The 18,857-nt window shown below is 45.4% G+C and overlaps 2 protein-coding genes across 2 annotated transcripts; one reads left to right on the top strand and one right to left on the bottom strand.

The window, feature by feature from the left end:
- Positions 1,102 to 3,052, bottom strand: LOC8067414. The gene has a single exon (XM_002464437.2). It carries the CDS (start codon positions 2,960 to 2,962, stop codon positions 1,622 to 1,624), a length of 1,341 nt encoding a protein of 446 aa, XP_002464482.1. The 5' UTR covers positions 2,963 to 3,052; the 3' UTR covers positions 1,102 to 1,621.
- LOC8070479 (F-box protein At5g65850) lies at positions 7,398 to 8,567 on the top strand. Its single transcript, XM_002467030.2, has one exon. The coding sequence runs from the start codon at positions 7,398 to 7,400 to the stop codon at positions 8,565 to 8,567; it is 1,170 nt and encodes a 389-aa protein (XP_002467075.2).

Raw genomic sequence — 18,857 nt, 5'->3', positions numbered from 1 at the left:
TCTCAACATGAAATGCCAGCATCAATAGTCACTACATTAAAGAAAACGGTCAAAAAAGAAATAGCATGATGATTTGTGATGTTTTGCCTTTGCATAATCAATTCTACATAGTATATGATGCTGGTGAGAAAACATAATTTTCCAGCTGGAAGGCTGAGAGTACATATAATTTTCCAGCTGGAAGGCTGAAACCACATGATAACAGTTCATTTAATAAAATTCAAGTAAATAGAAAACAGTTGTCCAATACTCCAATTTATGACGACCTAGAACTTATCTTGTAAAGTAGACTCTTCATGCTTTGCTAAAGCCTAGCAGTAGCTGGTCAATCAATCTAATTGAGTAAAAAAATGAAATCGACATATGCAAACAGAAAGAAATAACATGACTGGAGTGTAAGTAGAAGTAATTCATAGCTGTCTTGCATTTGACATGTATAGTTGCTTCGACCTTAAGTACATGCATACAGGTGATGAACCAGCAGAAAGAAGAGGGCCAAGGCTCAGGGATATACTAGTTTATGCACACTTGTGGTACAGTATAATTACATTATTGCACGCAAGGCACAAAACATGAATTCACAGCAAATGAAACATATAATTCACTTATTTGGTGAAAAAAAAGAACCATGCCCCCATAAATAAACTCTAAATAATAGGTCAGCCAAATATCATCTTTTAAGTCGATCTTATTTTTCTGAATATATCTACATAAATGTATAGTCATGTATAAACTTGAACATGCACAAACCAAAATGGAACTGTAACAAAATAATAAGAGCACCTATTTGTTTGGGTTCGGCGAACCCGGACATGACAGGGGAGCCACTGCACAATTAACTGCAAGGGCCAACAAGGTTGTAACTAACATGACAATACTCTTACAGTCGATCCAAGAATGTGCATATACCTTCTAACCCCCAGATTTATATTGCCAATTTTAGGTCCATCAATCAACTGTTGCTTAAAATATGGACAGAATAAAGGATCAGAACAGGGTGGCATGAATTATCCAGGTAGCTAAAAAGATATAGGAAAACATGAAACCATTTACTGGTCCAGGACTTTGCCCATAAATAAAATGCCCAAGACATTATGACCATGCATTATACATCAATCAGATAAAAGTAATCATTATAGAGGAATTCAATCATGAGCCAACCACATCTACAAGAGGGTTATGAGATGGGATTTGGAAGGTTTTTATAAACAGAAGGGCGGATATCAACAAAGTATACCCATGATTGGATGTACATCACATGTTTTGACCTATTACCCAGAGAAATTTTGCTGGCACAACACAGGTATATAAACTTCACAAATCATGTTGCAGCTACATCGCCTATTACCAGGCATCTTGCTTCTAACCTTCCATGGAAAAGGGGACCAAACAGCCTTTCTTTGTATGCCACTCTGAGGCAAAAACTGTACATACAACATTGTCAAGTTCTCTTTCTCTCATCCGAACCATTTACCATCTCAGCAAGATTTAGAAGATCAAGATAACTACAAAAACCTCTACTTTGCCAAGATCAGCAGCGTTTCATCAATAAGCACTATGGGCCATGAAATATACCTCTCTTCAAGTAATGATGATCCAAGCGGCAACCGACAACTGGACACTACCTAAATCCATCAAGAGCAGCTGCAACATCCTCCAGTCCAAACTGACGACCACCCAGTCTCACCTCCTTACACCTTGCTGCAAAGTAGAAAAGCAGCCATACCACCATGAAGTAGACCTGCGCAATCGAATGCAGGAATCCACCAAAAACCTTTCCACAAAATGTCACCATGATGAGCCGCCCCATGCTGCCACACATAACTGTTTCCCAGCACTTGAGCAATGTGGCATCAGTTGCCATCAGAGACACAAGATAGCACCCTTCCTTCACAGCATTGCGCCCAGGTGGACGCGGATCACGGTCCATGACAACCACCCAAGGCACCACAGTGAACAAAACTGATACGACTGCATCAAGAACAGCCCAGGCAACAAAGAAACCATCGAGCTCTGGGCCTGCAACCGCTGCACCAAGCCACGGGTTAACAGAGGCGGAGAATGGCATGAGCTTGGCGACCACAAAGAGCCTGAACAGCTGGGCCTGGTCGTGCACATCAGCAAAGAACCAGAGACAGAGCATCTGCACAATGGCGTCCCGCGTGGCCCACCGAAGGAACGCGAACCCTGTGAGTCTCTTAGCGCCCCTCACAGCACCGGTGAGGAGGAACACTAGACGCCGCCCAGGTACGTGGTGCCCCGCCACGGACGCAAACACTGCGCCCAGCGCGGCGGAGTGCACGGCGATGTACCCGAGGATCGCGAAGATATGAGCGGAGGAGAGCAGCGCGATGAGGTTGACGATGGCCGCTGCGTCGCGCCTGGTCAGGTCAAGCAGGCCGAGCTCGCTGCCTCGCGGTGAGGCGGGCTTCGGAGGCGCCGTCTCATTATAGACGGCGAGGAAGAAGGGGGAAGTGGAGGCCGGAAGCGGGTTGGGGAGCGGCAACGGATAGGGTTTGGGCGCGGCGGAGTAGGAGGTGAATAGGACATGGTGGTTGGAGGTGTTGCGGCGGCGGGAGGGGGCTGAGGCGGCGGGATCGAGGGGGCTGACCAGGATATCGTCGTCGGAGAGCGAGGACGACGGGGAGGTGAACGGTGAGCGGCGCCGCGGGAGGTGGTGCGAGGGAGGCGGCGGCGATGGCGGGCTGGGAGGGGAGAAGCGGGCGAGAAAGGAGCGGAGGGCCGGGTCGCGGTCAGCGAAGGAGGCGAGGCGGAGCGTGCCGGCCAGGAGAGCGGAGCGGAAGAGGAGGAGGAGGAGCGCCGCGAGGAGGAGCGGCGGGAGGGAGGCTGGGTGGAGGAGATGCCCCGCCGCGCGGCGCAGGATGCGGCCGCCCGTGCGCGCGTCCAGGCTCGCGGGCGGTGGATGCGGTGCGCGGGCGGGCGCGGCGGCGGCGGCCGGCATGGCGCGTCGTAGCGTGGATCGGCGTTCAGCGAGGTGAGCGAATGGGGAATTCGGGCCAGGAGGAGGTTGACGCGCGCGTGACGAAGAGGACTGCAAACGTGGGTTTGGGCTTGAGCTTGGCTTGGGCTTGGTGTGGGCTCTAGCTAGGCTAAATGGTAGCGGGTCGATCTCAAGATGGCAATGGGGAATTCCCGATTGACCCACCATCTCCGTCTCCATCCCCGCGAAGGCCATCGGAGGACATTTTTCTACCATCCCGTTCCCCGCGGGGAATTAGTCCCCGACGGGGATCCCCGTACCTTACACTAAACAAGATAAAAGCAATGGGACAATAAGCATGACTAAGACCGATTATCAATTGTCATCTAAAGTTCATATACACATCATAATCGTAGCATACAGCCAGTCACATATTCAAATTCTTAGTTTCTCAGAGCAATCCAAGTCCAAGCTACTAGAACAAAAGCATACAAGATACAACATCCAGCAAGGCTGCAAGGCTAAGCAAAGCAAGCACATGTTGTCATGGCACTTGCCTTAGTAGCAGCAGCACAAAAGCATAGCCATAAGTTTACAAGTTCGTGATAGTGGCACTTGCACATTGGCATAGGATACAACAAACACTAAATAACTAAAAAGTGAGAAATGAGAACACAAAACAACATTGAGCAGTCCTCCAGGGAGCAGTCCAAGACTTCACATCTTCATAGAAGCGCAAGTCCCTGCATACAACATGCAACAATGAATATATAAATACAAATTGACCAAGTATCTTGTAGAGTAGCAATGCATGTCAATTATCATTTTATGCATTTAATACCTCCATCCCATCTTGGATTTCTTGAAGACAACTCCAAAAGCTTGTTGTTTCTTCCTTCTCATCACCTAAAAAAACAATTACAATGGTCATGCAACAATGATAGTAAGAAAATGTATTAATGATAGTCTATAATTGGTACAACATGTATACCTCGATATTTGTTTCGCAGGCCATTTTGTGAACACATTAAGGCCTCCAATATTTCTAGAGTGAGGCGGCTCCAGTGCTCACTAACAACCCTTCCACTAGTGCTAAATGTCAATTCTGATACAACTGTGCTAACTGGAATAACATATATATCTCTTGCTACCTTCCTCAATATAGGATAACGTGTGCCAACCACCTTCCACCAATCAAGAATCTGAAAGTTTTCTGTTTGAATAGAGACCAACTCATCCTCTAAGTACCTATCTAGCTCAGATTTGAACCTAACTGCTGCTGGTCTTCTACTAGCAACACGTGCACTGATTGTGGACAACACACCTAAATTTGCAAGTGCAGGGGTTGACGATTCTGTGTTATCTTCATCATCATCCATTTCATACTCTCTCATCAAATCATAAAGAGTGTTTGTAACATCACTAACTCTCTCTGCACTATCCTCACTTGAGTCACCATTAAGTGTCTCCATAAACCCAAGGAGTAGTCAGTCTTAAACCGAGGATCAAGAATGGTGGCTAATCCCATATATCTTTAAATTTCCTTCCAATACTTGTCAAACTTTGCAATCTTCTCTACTGACATTTCTTGTATAATATGATTGCCACATGCAGCCCATTGCTTCATTTGTTCTTTAACCTCACAAATTTTTAGAAGTTGCACATTGGTTGTCACATAATTTGTTCCAAAAAATACTTCGGTTATGTTATTGAACAAATTTAGCCTATCAACTACCTCTTTAGCAAAAGCCCATTCTTCCTCACTAGGAGCACAATCAAAAAGCTTCTCAACACATGTTGCACGGTTAAAAATAGCCTTTAGAGGTAGAGCAATGCTAATCATTAACCGACTCAGTTTGTGGGGTGGACCGGTGGAGGGTTGCTCTGATTCTTGTTGGATGCTGCTTCCACAAACAGGAACAAAATAGCACAATTCAGGTTTAGCATACATAAAATCGTATGACAAATATAAAATCTGCAGCAATTTAATTATGTAACATGCTAAAATTTAATTAATCAGAACCACATGTTAAGATGTAACATGCTGAAATTTAATAAATCAGCACCACATTGTCCACATATGTTTAGGATCAATAGATAAGCTTATGCAATATGCGGCAATGTAATATAAAATTCAGAACTTCAATCAATCACGAACTGCAATCATTCATAAAACATCGATCTTACATAGGCTAAATTGTTAGAACAGATAAAATACAAAAAAGAGTAGCGTGCTTGAAATCAAACCCTAGAGATTTTATTAGTTGAGCGCCGCCATCGAAGCTTCTAGAGTTGTCAGAGCAGATGGAGCTCCTTCGACTGCAAGACGACTTTTCGTCGTGGTAGCCAATCTTTTCACACGAGGCTGTGGCATCTGCCAGCGGGACTTTGATTTAGAGCCGGTGGAAACTCTAGCATTGGCGATAGCGGGCGCAACACTTGGCACAGTGGCAGATGCAACAGGCACACGCTGCACCGCAACAGGTGCAGCTGCAACAGCAGGCATAGCGGCTACAACGCTCGTTGCGGATGGTGTCCCCTTGGCGTCCGATGTGGCGTCCCTTCGCAAGGACCCTCGGATGTGGGTTAGTTAGGCAAGCAGCGATGGAAATCAAGTATACTACGAGCTCGACATAGTCATTAGCAAGATCCCTTCAATATCAATTTATGAAACAAAAAAGATGTGAAGTTGAGCTCACTGCTCACCTAGCATTGTCACCATCGGAGCTCATGGTCACAGTCATAGGCGAGGAAGAGGAACCATTAGACGAATCCATGTTCAGGATTCAGGAAGAGGAAGCAGGGAACCTATACCAGTACCACAGTAGGTCTGGAGCTCGAGCATCGTGCACTTGCGCTGTGGACCCACGCGCCCACACCTGTGCACTCGCGCGGCCGGCACCTGGGATGTTGGGATCCCTGTCCGGCTATCCCTGGTGGGTGCTGACGACGGTGGCCCGCGACCGACCTGCTGCTGGCGCTGGGAGCCTGGGATTCACGCGGACGGCGGACGGCGGGTGGCGCCCTGGCGGGTGCTGTGCTGGAGCTAGGTGGCGGGCTGGCGGCTTGCTGCTGGAGCTGGGATGCTAGGTGCTGTGCTGCCGTGCTGACTGCTGAGCTACTCAATCTGGATCTAGGGTCTGGCCGTCTGGGGACGTCGAGCGCTGGGCCCTTGAGGTTGAGGCGGCTGTCGGCTGGGGACTGGACTGGAGTCTGGTCTGGGACTAGGGTAATGGGATTAGGGTTATCTGGTTGCAAGCTCTCAATATATACTCGTTGTTAGTTGGGCTAGATGGACCTAGCATCTTGGGCCTCCACATCCACATTCTGCACATATATTTCTATTAACGGGGCGGGTATGCGTGTTTCAGGTAAGAGGACAGGTTGAACATCTCCGAACCCGCTAGACCCGATGGGGAGGGAATTTTCTCCATTAGTCTTTGTGTGGGGAGCAACTCTCTCCCATCCCCGATCCACAATGGAGGAAGTCCCGCGGGGAATCGGGCTTCGAGTCCCCATTGCCATTTGGAGATCGATCTGAGATGCGAGCTGGTGCGGTGCAGTCGAAGCCTGGTCCTCCATTTGCCAAAAAAACCCCTGGAACTTGCTAAAAAAAAGAGAGAGGAAGGAACCCCTTGAAGAAATGCAACTCTTTGCATTGTTCCTTGGAAAAAGATTGCAACTTGAAGTTGTGCTGACAAAGGATCATCGGTGTGGCACTGAGACTACATGGCCGCAACAAGAACAAGCAATGTTTAACGCGGGGCGGTTAGTAGACACGCGCGTGCCTATGAATTCTAGGATCGTTTAACGCACGATAAGGATACGCAGGTACAACATGCTTGGACGAGATACTAATTAAGGCCTTAAGGCCTTATTTACTTCCACTCTAAAATCCAATTTTTTTCAAAATTCTTCATCATATCGAATATTTAGACGCATGCATGAAGTATTAAATATAGACAAAAATAAAAACTAATTATACAGTTTAGTCGAAATTTACAAGACGAATCTTTTAAGCCTAGTTAGTCCATGATTAGACAATAATTACCATAAATAAATAAAAGTATTATAGTGTCGTGAAATTTTTAGCTTTGAGAACTAAACACACGGCCTAAGGTCTTGTTTAGACGCGAAAAGATTTTGTATTTCGCTATTGTAGCACTTTCGTTTATTTATGGCAAATATTGTCCAATTATAGACTAACTCGGATCAAAAGATTCTTCTCGCGATTTACAGGTAAACTGTGCAATTAGTTTTTATTTTTGTCTATATTTAATGCTTCATGCATGTGCCGAAAGATTCGATGTGACGAAGAATTTTGAAAACTTTTTGTTTTCGGGGTGAACGAGGCCTAAGAATATATGATGAAAGAGGAGGGGAGTCCGGATTTGCGTCGTGTGCTAGCTCCTGGTACGTATATATATATATATATATATATATATATACGGCAATCATGGCGTTTCAGCCGGAAGAAGCAGCGCGGCAAGATCTGATGAACGACGACGTGGTCAGCGAGATCCTGCTCCGCCTCCCGTCCGCCGCCGTTCTCCGCTCCCGTGCCGTCTGCAGGGCGTGGCGCCGCATCGCCAGCAGCCCAGCCTTCGCCGCGGCCCACGCCCGCCGCCGCCCGCTGGAGCTCATCTTCCAGCGCCACGGTCCGAGCGGCGCGCTCGAAAGCATCCCGGCGGCCGCCCTCGACGAGCCTCAGCGCCGGTGCCTCGACGTTGAGTACCCCGAGGAATCTAGCTGGCGAGGCTACAACCTGATCGCTTCCTGCGACGGGCTCCTGCTGTTCCAGCGAGGTCGCGGCGGCGGCACCTACTACGTCTGCAACCCGGTAACCCGGCAGTGGACGACAGTGCTGCCTCGTCCCGCCGGCACCTTCACGCTGCCCTGCGGCTTCTACGTCCACGGGCCAACCCGCGAGCACCGCCTGCTGTGCCTCACGAGCGACCACCAGGGATCGCACTACGTTTACTCGCTCGAAGCCGCCCAAGCCCGGCGGCTGGGACAAGCGTTGCCGGTCGTGGGGTTGTTGGTTGACCAGCCAATCTGCTCCCTCAACCATCGCGGGAAGCTTCACTGGCTGCGCCATCCCCGGGTCATCTTCTCGACAGAGAACCTCATGGCGGCCGAAGACGACGACAAGTACAAGATCTTGGCGTTTGACACCATGTCGGAGACGTTCCGGCGGATCTCCCGCCCGCCGCTGAGGAGGAGGGACGGCGTCGCCGAGTTCTTCCTGCTGGAGATGGACGGGATGCTGGCCATGGCGGATTTTCTCGATGGTTCGATGCACCTTTCGGTGCTGGAGGACTATAATGATGACAATAGCTGGACACGTCGTCTCCAGGTTTATTTGCCGGCACCGTTGCAGCATGCATGTTGGGCGGTGAACGCCGACGTGGAAGGAGCAGCAGGGCAGGATGTGATTCTTCTAGGAGACAGCAGGACATGTTGGGTGGGGCTATACCATGTCAAGCAGAAGAGGGTGTTAAAGAAAATTCTACTTGCTGACAATGAGAGGCGTGGAATTGCGCCTCCCACGCTGGTGCATGCCCTCTTATTTAGGGACAGCCTTGAGCGACACAACTTCTTCCATCTTCATCATAGTCCACAATAACATAGTAATTATTCTCCCATCTTCATTTTCCAAATATATATAGTAAAGTCTTGCAAAAACGTTTGTAGAATTTTTTTCAAGATAACTTTTATGAAAGTTGTATTGAAAAAAGAAGATTTATATTAGATTATAGCTGCATATATCATGTTATAATCATTCTAAAATACAATATGTATATCTAGAAACTAATCTTCATCTACATTGCACCCACACTTTGTGTAGCTCCAAATCTCAGTCTCAAACTTGTATCAGAATCGTATGGATGACCGTACAGACAAACACTCAGAAAAAGGCCCGAGAATAGATGTCCAACAAACAACAACCAATATTCCTACATGCATTTGAGAAGCTTTTTCTTTCTTGTGTCTTCTTTCTTCTTCCTACACCGAAGAATAAGGAAGACTAATCTAAATCTTTCGAACTCAATGTACCAGTAACTGCCTTGAGGGGGCAGACTTATTCTCACTAGTCTTTCATTGTCGTCAGATTTAACCACAACAAAATAGAGAAGAGACTAAAGAAAATTATTAATTCTATGGTGGCAATATCATTTTCGTCTTGATGTCGTGTTCGGAAACCTATATCTCAATGTCGTCATGCTGAGGAATTTGTTGGCGCTGCAATTGTCATCCCCATATTCATTAGAGCCGCTGACCAAAATAATCCTACCCCCTCACCATCATCGGGAAGGAAGAGCAGATGATAAATCTTCACTGCCAAGAAACTTGGCACGAAGAGACCCTAACCCTAAAGGACTTGATCATATGAAAAAAATACTTATTAATACAATGGATCCTCACTCGCTCCGATCTACAGTGAGATGCTGGAGGGGCAAGGGGGGAAGATTAGCGGTGCTGGAAGAGCACGCGTAGGGGAGGGGGGTTCCCTAGGGCAAAACTCAAGAGGGAGGGACTTTTTTTTGATACGTGGTGAGGTGGTTTTGTCAACAAAGGTGAGCTTTTGCAACAAAACATCTTATAGGATCAATATCATAACCTAAATGATGTAATAGGGTGGTTTTGTAAGTTCACCTAATTTTTACCCCCTCTGTTCCATATTATAAGCCATTGCAAGGATCTTGGAGAGTCAAAGTATCTTAAGTTTAGCCAAAATTATAGAGAGATACAAAGATTTATGACATTGAATAGGCATATACTATAAAAAATATAACTAATAAAGAATCTAGCTATACTTAGTTGGTATCATAAATGTTACTATATTATATTATATAATTTGATCAAACTTGAAAAACTTTAACTCTCCAAGATTGTTGAAGTGACTTATAATTTGCAATGGTGGGAGTATGAAAGGTTCTTGTTTGGTTTTGGTAATTGTATGACAACCTAGGTGGATTAATATGTGTTTATGTGAGATAAACAAGAGATTAGTCCACAAGTAAATATGCGATGGAGGAGCTCATTGAATATGAAACATGTCATGGAATTATATGACCAAGGTGGAGAAGATCAAGACAAGACTTGGCTCGATAGACCGGTTGCAAGTGAAGGGCAAGTTGAAGGCTTTGAAGTGAGGGACCGCGCCCGTGTGACGGTGAAAATTGAGCAAGACTTGGCGCCGATAGACCAACGCAACGGTGAAGAGCATGTGGGGTCAAGATCGATGAACCAATACGGTCATGCGATGATATGAAGTAGATCATATTATTTGGTGATTTGGTTGGTGCATGTGTTGCATTACCATCAGAGAAGTTGGAATAGAATGTGCAAGGCAAAGGTATAACCTAGGATATTTTTTTTACCGGTCATAGGTGTGTAGAGAAGTTGATGACCGAATTTAGAATAGATAGTCGTACTATCAAGAGGGCACTCTTGTTTGCATATCGATCATATAGGGCCACTTGAGCGATCTAACTATGGATACGTGTTAGGATTGAGTGGTATGACAAGTTAAGAGGCTAACTCCTTTGGGAAATTGTTTATCGAAATACTAACACATATGCATATAGTGGTATACACTTCAGCAGGATTCGGCGAAGTCGTGAAAGTTTTTTTCTTTTAGACACCAGCTGCTGGCGTCGGGCGCACCACATGCTAGGGCAGCGTCTGGTCAGTGTTGTTGGTGCAACACTCGCTCTCTGTTTCGCTAGATTTGAGCACCAAATGCTAGCGTGGCCTAACTGGCGTGTCCACTCACCTTTTGGAGTTGAACAAACACAAGCGATTGGACGCCGAGTGAACTCTTTTCAGCATCTGGTCATAGTGACTTGGCTTCGCGTGTTGAAAGGTCCTAATTGGCTAGAGGGGGGTGAATAGCCTATTTAAAAATTCTACAAACTCACTAGAGCAAAATGTTAGTAAATAACAAAACGAAGTTTTTTGCTCTAGCTCTAATGGGGTGTTTGTAAGCCACCTAACCAACAATTCTAGTTGCTAAAATCACTAGGCACACAAGTGCTATGTCACTACAAGCTACACTAGTGAACTATGCTATACAAGGCAAGACTAGCAACTAAACTAGTTACACTACTTTGCGGTAAGTAAATGGAGAGGATGAGATATTTATACCGTCGTGTAGGGGATGAACCAAACACCAATATATGAACAATCAAGCACCGGGAGAATGCCAATCAAACACAATGAGACACCAATTTTTCTCCTGAGGTTCACGTGCTTGCCGGCATGCTATGTCCCCGTTGTGTCGACCAACACTTGGTGGTTCGGTGGCTAAGAGATGTAGCACAAACCTCGTCCTCACTAGGACACCGCAAGAACCTACCCACAAGTGAGGTAGCTCATTGACACGTGCAATCCACTAGAGTTGCCTTTGGCTCTCCGCCGGGGTAGCACAAACCCCTCACAATCACCGGGAGATGGCCACGAACAATCACCAACTCGTGTCAATGCTCCTCCACTGCTCCAAGCCGTCTAGGTGGCGGCAACCACCAAGAGTAACAAAAAAACCGCAGCCAAATCGATCCCCAAGTGCCACTAGATGCAATCACTCAAGCAAATGCACTTAGAATCACACTCAATCTCACAAAGATGTTTAATCTATGAAGAAGATGAGTGAAAGTTGTTTGCTTAGGCTCACAAGGATGTCAAGTATGCTAGAATGCTGAGAGAGTGAACCCCAAGCCAGCCAACATGTATTTATAAGCCTCTCAAACAAATAGAGTCGTTGGCTCCTTCACTGGACAAACACACGGGGCCACCGGGCGCACAACCAGTGACCACCGAATGCACAACCCCTATGTCCAGTGCACCAGAAGAGGCCACGTGTCAACCTTTGAACCAGGCGTGTTGATCTCTAACGGTCAAAACTGAACCACCGGACGCGCTCAAGTTAGACACCGGTCACATGCACAGAGAGGTCTGCAAATGCACGGGGTCACCGGACCCACACCACCAGACGCGCTCCTGAGCGTCCGGTCCCTTACCGCATCCAGTGCACACCGGTCACGTGCACAGAGAGGTCTGCAAATGCACGGGGTCACCGGACCCACACCATCGGACGCGCTCCTGAGCGTCCGGTCCCTTACCTAGAGAACACTGCAAACGTGCAAGGACACCAGACGCGCACCACTGGACGCACCCTTAGTGTCCGATGCTCTCAGTCAGAAACACCCAAAGAAGTCAGGCAACATCGCACACGCCAACAGGGTTTAACCCGCATCCGGTGCCTAACCCTAACAGGGCCAGGCACTGACAGTACACCGAACGCGCAGGCCTAGCATCGGGTGCCTTCGCAGTCAGCGTCCGGTGAGTGTTTCTTAGTGAGAAACACTCACGTAACTTCTCTAAACTTCCCACCGGTGCAACAGAAAATATGCATTTTATTTTCTCAAAAGCGTCGAAAACTTCCCATCGGTGCAATAGAAAATATGCATTCCGGTGGTCTCTCTATTCTCTTCCCACATTTAGGGAGAGAGGAACCCAAACCCTCTCTACCCTTCAAACTCCACCTCCTTCTCAAAGTGTGCCAACACCACAATGTGTAAACCAACATGTGCACGTGTGTTAGTATTTTCACAATCATTTTCTTCGAAAGACTTAAGTTAGCTCACTAGGTTCTAAATGCATGCACATAAACAATGACACCTAGTGGCACTTGATAACCGCTTAGTCAAAGAATTCCCCTCTTTATAGTACGGCTATCTATCCTAAATGTGATCACACCCTCTATGGTGTCTTGATCACCAAAACCAAAACCCTACGCAATACCTTTGCCTTGATCTCCATAGGGTTTTGTTTTTCTCTTTCTTCTTTTCCAAGTTGAGCACTTGATCATCCTGTGGTCATCACCATGATCATCTTTTACTTCATCACTTGGCATGTACCAACCTTATTAAGTCTACACACACTTAGTATAGAGGTTAGTACTAGGGTTTCATCAATTATCCAAAACCAAACTTGGGCTTTCACGTGTGAGTAGAGAGACCACCGGACGCTAGGCTGCGTCCGGTCCTAGTCTAGTGGACGCATCTTGGCGTGGAGTTCACGTTTTTGGAGCTCTCTGAGTAGCGACTGGGTGCTGCTTGTCTGTGTTTGGTCATTTTGTGAAGTACATACAATGTGAACTTGACTGTTGAGATCTAACATGCAACATTGAACGCAGTCATACCTACGCGTCCGGTCGACCGTCGACGTGTGTTTTGCCCAGTGAAGGAGCAATGACTCTTTTGAGCCATGGGGGTTTAAATAGAAATGGTGGTCGGCATTGACTAGCAGGCTGAGCACACTAGGGTCTTGGTGGCTTATGTAGTGGTGTTTGAATCCCCTCTAACTCGTATATGCTTGATAGTGATCATCTGATTATATGAGTGAGTGATTCCTAGTGCATTGCATTGAGAGATTGCATCAAGTGACACAAGGTGTTTGAGTTGCAAGCCAGTGATGTTTGTTACTCTTGGAGGTTGTCATCTCCTAAATGGCTTGGTGACGAGTTCTCCGTTGTGAAGCACGTAAGAAGATTGTGCGGTGCTCCGAAGAAGAATTTGTGAGGGGTACCATGCTTACCTTACGGGAGCCGCAAAGAGCAACACTAGTATAGTGTGTCATTGAGCTACCACACTTACGGTAGGTTCTTGTGGTGCCCTACGTGAGGGCTCGATTTATGGGAATACCAATTAGCCGTTAAACCACGAAGTGTTGGTCGACACAACGGGAGGACTAGCTTGGTGGCAACCAAATGAACCTTGAGAGAAAAATCATCGCGTCAACATTGTTCTTCTTGTTGATTTTGCAAATCCTCAACACAAGTTTGTATTTACTTTCATATACTTGTGCTTGTATAGTTGTGCTTGTAATTAGTTGGCTTATGTAGCTTGCTAGCTACCTTCTTGCTTGTGTAGCTAGAAGTAGTTGTCGTTGCGTGACTAATTTGATTTGTGTAACCTTGTTAGTCGTGTTGCTTAGTTTGTAGCTAAGTCATTTACGCTCTCTAATTTGATATTAGTCGCCTTGTTATTGAGCACTGCTAGTGAGCTTAGGCTTTGGACGATTTGTATCATTAGTTTGTGTGCGTGCTCCTCCCTTTGGTTAAAGTACTAACCGCATAAGTTTGTGTGACCTTGAAAGCTAGAATTGGTTAGGTGAGCACTAGCTAGCACGACACCTTTATTGTTTTTTTAGATCTTTTATGGTGCTTGTGAACTTAGATTGAGGGGTGAACTCTTACTAGACTATATTGGTTTAAGTTTGCATAAGTTTTGGTTAGCCAAGCTTTTAAGAAAAGAATATTTTCCTCCTTTAGTCTGATATCTCGATCCGTATTATTTTTTGATTGAACGTCAAGTAAATTTATACCGGCAAAGGTTTTTCTTTTATTTTTCGGTATCCATAATGTCCGATCGGAATTCAAATAGGTTATTTTTTTTAATTCTGAAATTTTCTATGTCGATGAAATCTGATTGGAACTCAAATAGATGTTTTTTTTCTTTTCGAATTTGGTAATCTTATAACGGTATCCGTGTCCTAGACCCTAGGTGAATGTAAATGCTAGATCTTCATAAAATCCGACCGTATATATCCGTCTCTTTTTTTTTGATTAACGTGAAAATTTCTTGGTCTTCTCGGCGAACGGTGGTGGCTTCTTTAAACCTTCAAATATAAAGAAACGTTAATGTTTTATGTTGTGTTTGTGATTTTCCACGTCGCCTACAAGCATGCCCTCTAGATATATACATAATAAATATTCTTGTAGACTGCCACCACTCTATGTATGCATAGTTTTAAATCTCCCGCTATTGCTGATTGCGCTATTTGTGTTCATGTACAATTTAACCGCTATATCCCGCTATAGCCCGATTTAGCTCCGCTATTAGTTGTTTTATACATAAACCGCTAAACACCTTAGCCCGCTATTTAAAACCTTGTATGTATATAAGGAAATTCCAAGGACGCTATCATACTAGCACATTTTTCATACATTTTGCTTATCTGAGACAAATTATGTGACACCCAAAATCTGGTTTCCAAGTTATAGGAATTAAATTGATTTATTTAAGTATTTTTGTGAGCATTTGAATCTAGCAAATAAATAATTTTGTGCAAATTAAAAATTCATCATAAGTTTAGAAACATGAATTTGCATTCATGCTGGGGCATATTTTTATTTGTGCTGTGAGATTTTGGATTGAAGTTAATTGTGTTCAAAATTCTATTTGAAAAGAGCTTTGAAAAATAAAATAGAAAAAAAGAGAAGAAAGGGGAAAGAACCCCGCAGCCAACCCCTCTCGGCCCACCTTCCCTCCCGCGGCCCGCTTTTCTCTCAGCCCAGCAGACCAGCCAGCGCGCACAGCCAGCCCAGGCCGTGGCGCGTCCCCTTCTCCCCTCCCTCCTCTGGCTGACGGATGGGCTCGTTCTTCTCTCCCTGACGCGTGGGGCCCGCGGATCAGTGCTCTCTTCTCCTTCCTTGCGTAACTGAGCAGGACACCGGCTGCGTCGAGAAAGAGATCCGACCCGATCCCGTCTTAGACGGGATTTGCTATCCCCGAGGCCCTATAAAGCATCCTGTGATGCCCTGCGTCGTGTTTTTGCACCTAAGTCGCGAAACCGAGCCCTAGCCGCCTTCAACTGCGTGTTTCGGAATCTCCCCGGAGCCGAGCTTTTTCTCCATCGCGACGCGCGCTCCCTGCTTTCCCTCGGGCCAAAACAATCTCCTAGACGAGTCCGTGGTAAGCCTCTCGTTCTCCCGATGTTTTTCTTTCAAACTTTGGTGCTCGGAAACGCCCGGACAGCAAGCTCCGGCGAGCTTCGAGGCGGCAGCAATGGCGCCGCCGCGCCGGAAGTCTTCCTGGCGGCCGGCCCGCCGCCGCCTGGCACCCAAACGCGCCCAAAGCCGTCCATTCTCAGATCAAGGGCCCAAATCGGGGGCATTTTTGTTAAAGAGCCCTCACACTTCTTTAGAATAGGACCCGCCGTCCTTGGCGCCCCGAGCAGGTTTGCGCTTTCCAAAGTCAGAAAACGTATTCTCTGGCGGTTAAACTAAAATACGCTTTCAGATAATTACAGAATTGCCATCGAATTTGTTTTATTCATAAAATATTCATTTTAACTCCGTTTTTGTCCATCCAAGTTTCGTTAGATTCGTATTTACGAGCTCTACATGTTAGAACTTTTTATTCTCTGTTTTGAAACTTTCTAATTTTCTGGTACTATTTAATTAATTATTTCTCTATAGGAAATCTTGAAAAATTCATATCTTTCATGTTTTAATTTCGATTTTCGTGAACTTTACGTTTGTGTGATCGTAGCGCTGCGTAGAATGTTTTCATAAACTTTTATATTTGTTTTACCACTGTTGGTGTAATGTTCTAATCATAGCTTGTTTGCTTCGTGTATGATTGTCTATATTGGATTGCGTGTTGTTGATTGATGATTGGGATTAGACGGTTAGCCGTACGTTGGTGACCAAGACCAAGCTTTTGAGGACCAGCAGGCTCAGGAGAGCTTTGACCAAGGCAAGTATAACTTGGGATCATCCTTGTTACCTATTCACTTATAACTACACATATATATCATATGCATGCTATCACCTTGTCGACCTTAGCAAAATCATAGATGATTGTTACCTGGATTCCTTGTTACCTACTTGATATGCATTTGGTGTAGATGTGCTAGTGCTTGATATAATCCATGATCTTGCAAGATGATTAATAGCTATGCAATGAACATAAAAGAATGACAAATAACTGTATGAGATCTTGTCTGTAAGTGATCACCAGGACAACAGTGCAACCATGAGGGCTATAATGGCTCTGGCTTTAGCTCAGTATGAAGCACTTTTCTAGCTTGTTAGAGGTTACCCGAAAGGGCGGAGGGGCTGAACCGTTTTGGGTATAGTGTGGCCTCTGTCTGTATGGGTATAGTGTGGCCTCTGTCTGTATGAGTATAGGCTCGAGTCATTGTGCCATCGGAAGGGGGGCTCTATATCTACGCGCAAAGGAAACCTTGCGGCCCTAACTTGTTAGACGAACTTTTGAAAGGCTTCATAGTGATCTCTGCCGACCTCTCTAGGAAGGGGGTTAAGAGATTAGCTACCTCGGGCGAAAGGGTAAATCATGACTCATGGGTAAAGATGTACAACCTCTGCAGAGTGTAAAACTGGTATACTGGCCGTGCTCATGGTTATGAGCGGCCTTGGGGGTTCTTGCTGCGCCGACGATGAGCTTGTTAAGTTGTTATATTCATTTGATTATCGTTTATGCTATGAGATTAATTATGCTTACACTTGATCATGTGATTAATGGATTATTTATGCTACCTTGACAATTGCTATTTAATTATGAACATGCTATCCACCATTAAAAGCTAAATACAGTCAAACCAGTGTCAGCTATTTGAGCCTCATGAACCCCTGGTTATACTTGTTGAGTACGATATATGCTCACTCTTGCAATTTTCCAACACCCCAGGTTATGATAATGAAGATGACTGGAATGAGGATTACCGTTATGAGTACTAGGTTTGGAGTCAACCAGTCAACAGTGTCCCTGTGTGGAGCTTCCGTCGAGAGCGTTGTTTACTTTATGCTATCATTTTTGTATAAGACTATGTGATTTATTATGTTCCGCTATGTAATAAACACTGCAATGGTACATTTGAGATTTGTCTACTTATGTGTGCGACTGTTTCTAGGGCACACATGAGTCTTTTGTGCATCCTATTTTGTTCTTAAAATATGGGTGTGACAAATTAAAGATGCGATTGCGACCGATCCACAAGCTCGGAACGTATCTGCATTCAGTGAGAACGGGCCATCAATCTGAATGCAATCAGGAACTACATGACTACCTCATAAGCAGTGCTCTGCAAGTCTGCAATCCACATCCATCCAGGTAAAGTTAAATCTGCCCTTAGGGGCATGAGCTCTTACATCCATGAATGTAATTGAAACAAGTTTTGACAGACTAAGGCAACGTTCGGTTGAAGGGGAACATACTCCCTGGAAATATTCTGGCAGGATTCGTTATACAATTTAAATAAGCTTTAGTGAACAGGAATTATTCCTGGCCTAGATTCAGCTGAAACGAAGGAGCCCAAATCAGATTAAGTGGTAATCATTTTGTTCAGAAGTATTTTCAAAAGAAAAGGTAGGTAACTGACATGGCTTTTCCAACATGAAACGAGTAGCCCTGCCTTCCATCAGTCAGGTATTGCAGGCTCTGTAATTCAGATTACAATCTCAGAGCCTTTGCCTATTTGGTACTTCAGTAAAGACAAGCATATAACCTACATGCTAAACTTGTAGCCATCAGCCTACAACCAGATGAATAGAGAGAGTTGTAAGGAATATACAAGATCAGTGTTCAAATTTCCGTTCAAATGCGATGCAAATCAAACTAAAATTTCAATTGCTTCACATGAAAAGTCCACAAACGGCACAAATCTCTGCATTGAGTTTACAAGGAATCCAAGATGAAGGGAATGCAAGAATTATCTCAAAGCGATCAACCAGTGTCTGATCAGTGGAACACTCAAACTCAATATGATTCATCAGTAACATTCAGCAGTCGGACGCCTGGACGGTGCCGCATCATGGCAGAAGCCAAGCAAGAGGTGAATAGTCAGAGTCTTGTACCTCAGGTGGGAAGCAATGGCTAACGATGGGAGGCATCATCGTCCATTTACCCATGTCATGACATGGGAACGCCTGAATCTGATGACTCTCATGCAGATCGTCCAGGAAGTAGATGGCATCCTCCAAGTGCAGCGATGGGAAGTTTGCCAACTCGTAGGCTCTGGAGGAAGCCCGTGCAGTGAAGAAGATGCGCCTATCCATCTCAAGCACCTCTTCCCAGACACAGGAGACGACAATCATTCTTTCGGT

This window comes from Sorghum bicolor, chromosome 1 (genome assembly GCF_000003195.3).
Source record: "Sorghum bicolor cultivar BTx623 chromosome 1, Sorghum_bicolor_NCBIv3, whole genome shotgun sequence".
Classification (NCBI taxonomy): domain Eukaryota; kingdom Viridiplantae; phylum Streptophyta; class Magnoliopsida; order Poales; family Poaceae; genus Sorghum; species Sorghum bicolor.
The sequence above is the reverse complement of the archived record's forward strand: the minus strand, read 5'-3'. Positions and strand labels throughout refer to the sequence as shown.

Bases quoted from the DNA above. Each gene is read 5' to 3' on its own strand.
- LOC8067414 (XM_002464437.2), bottom strand. From the start codon at position 2,962: ATGCCGGCCGCCGCCGCCGCGCCCGCCCGCGCACCGCATCCACCGCCC.
- LOC8070479 (XM_002467030.2), top strand. From the start codon at position 7,398: ATGGCGTTTCAGCCGGAAGAAGCAGCGCGGCAAGATCTGATGAACGAC.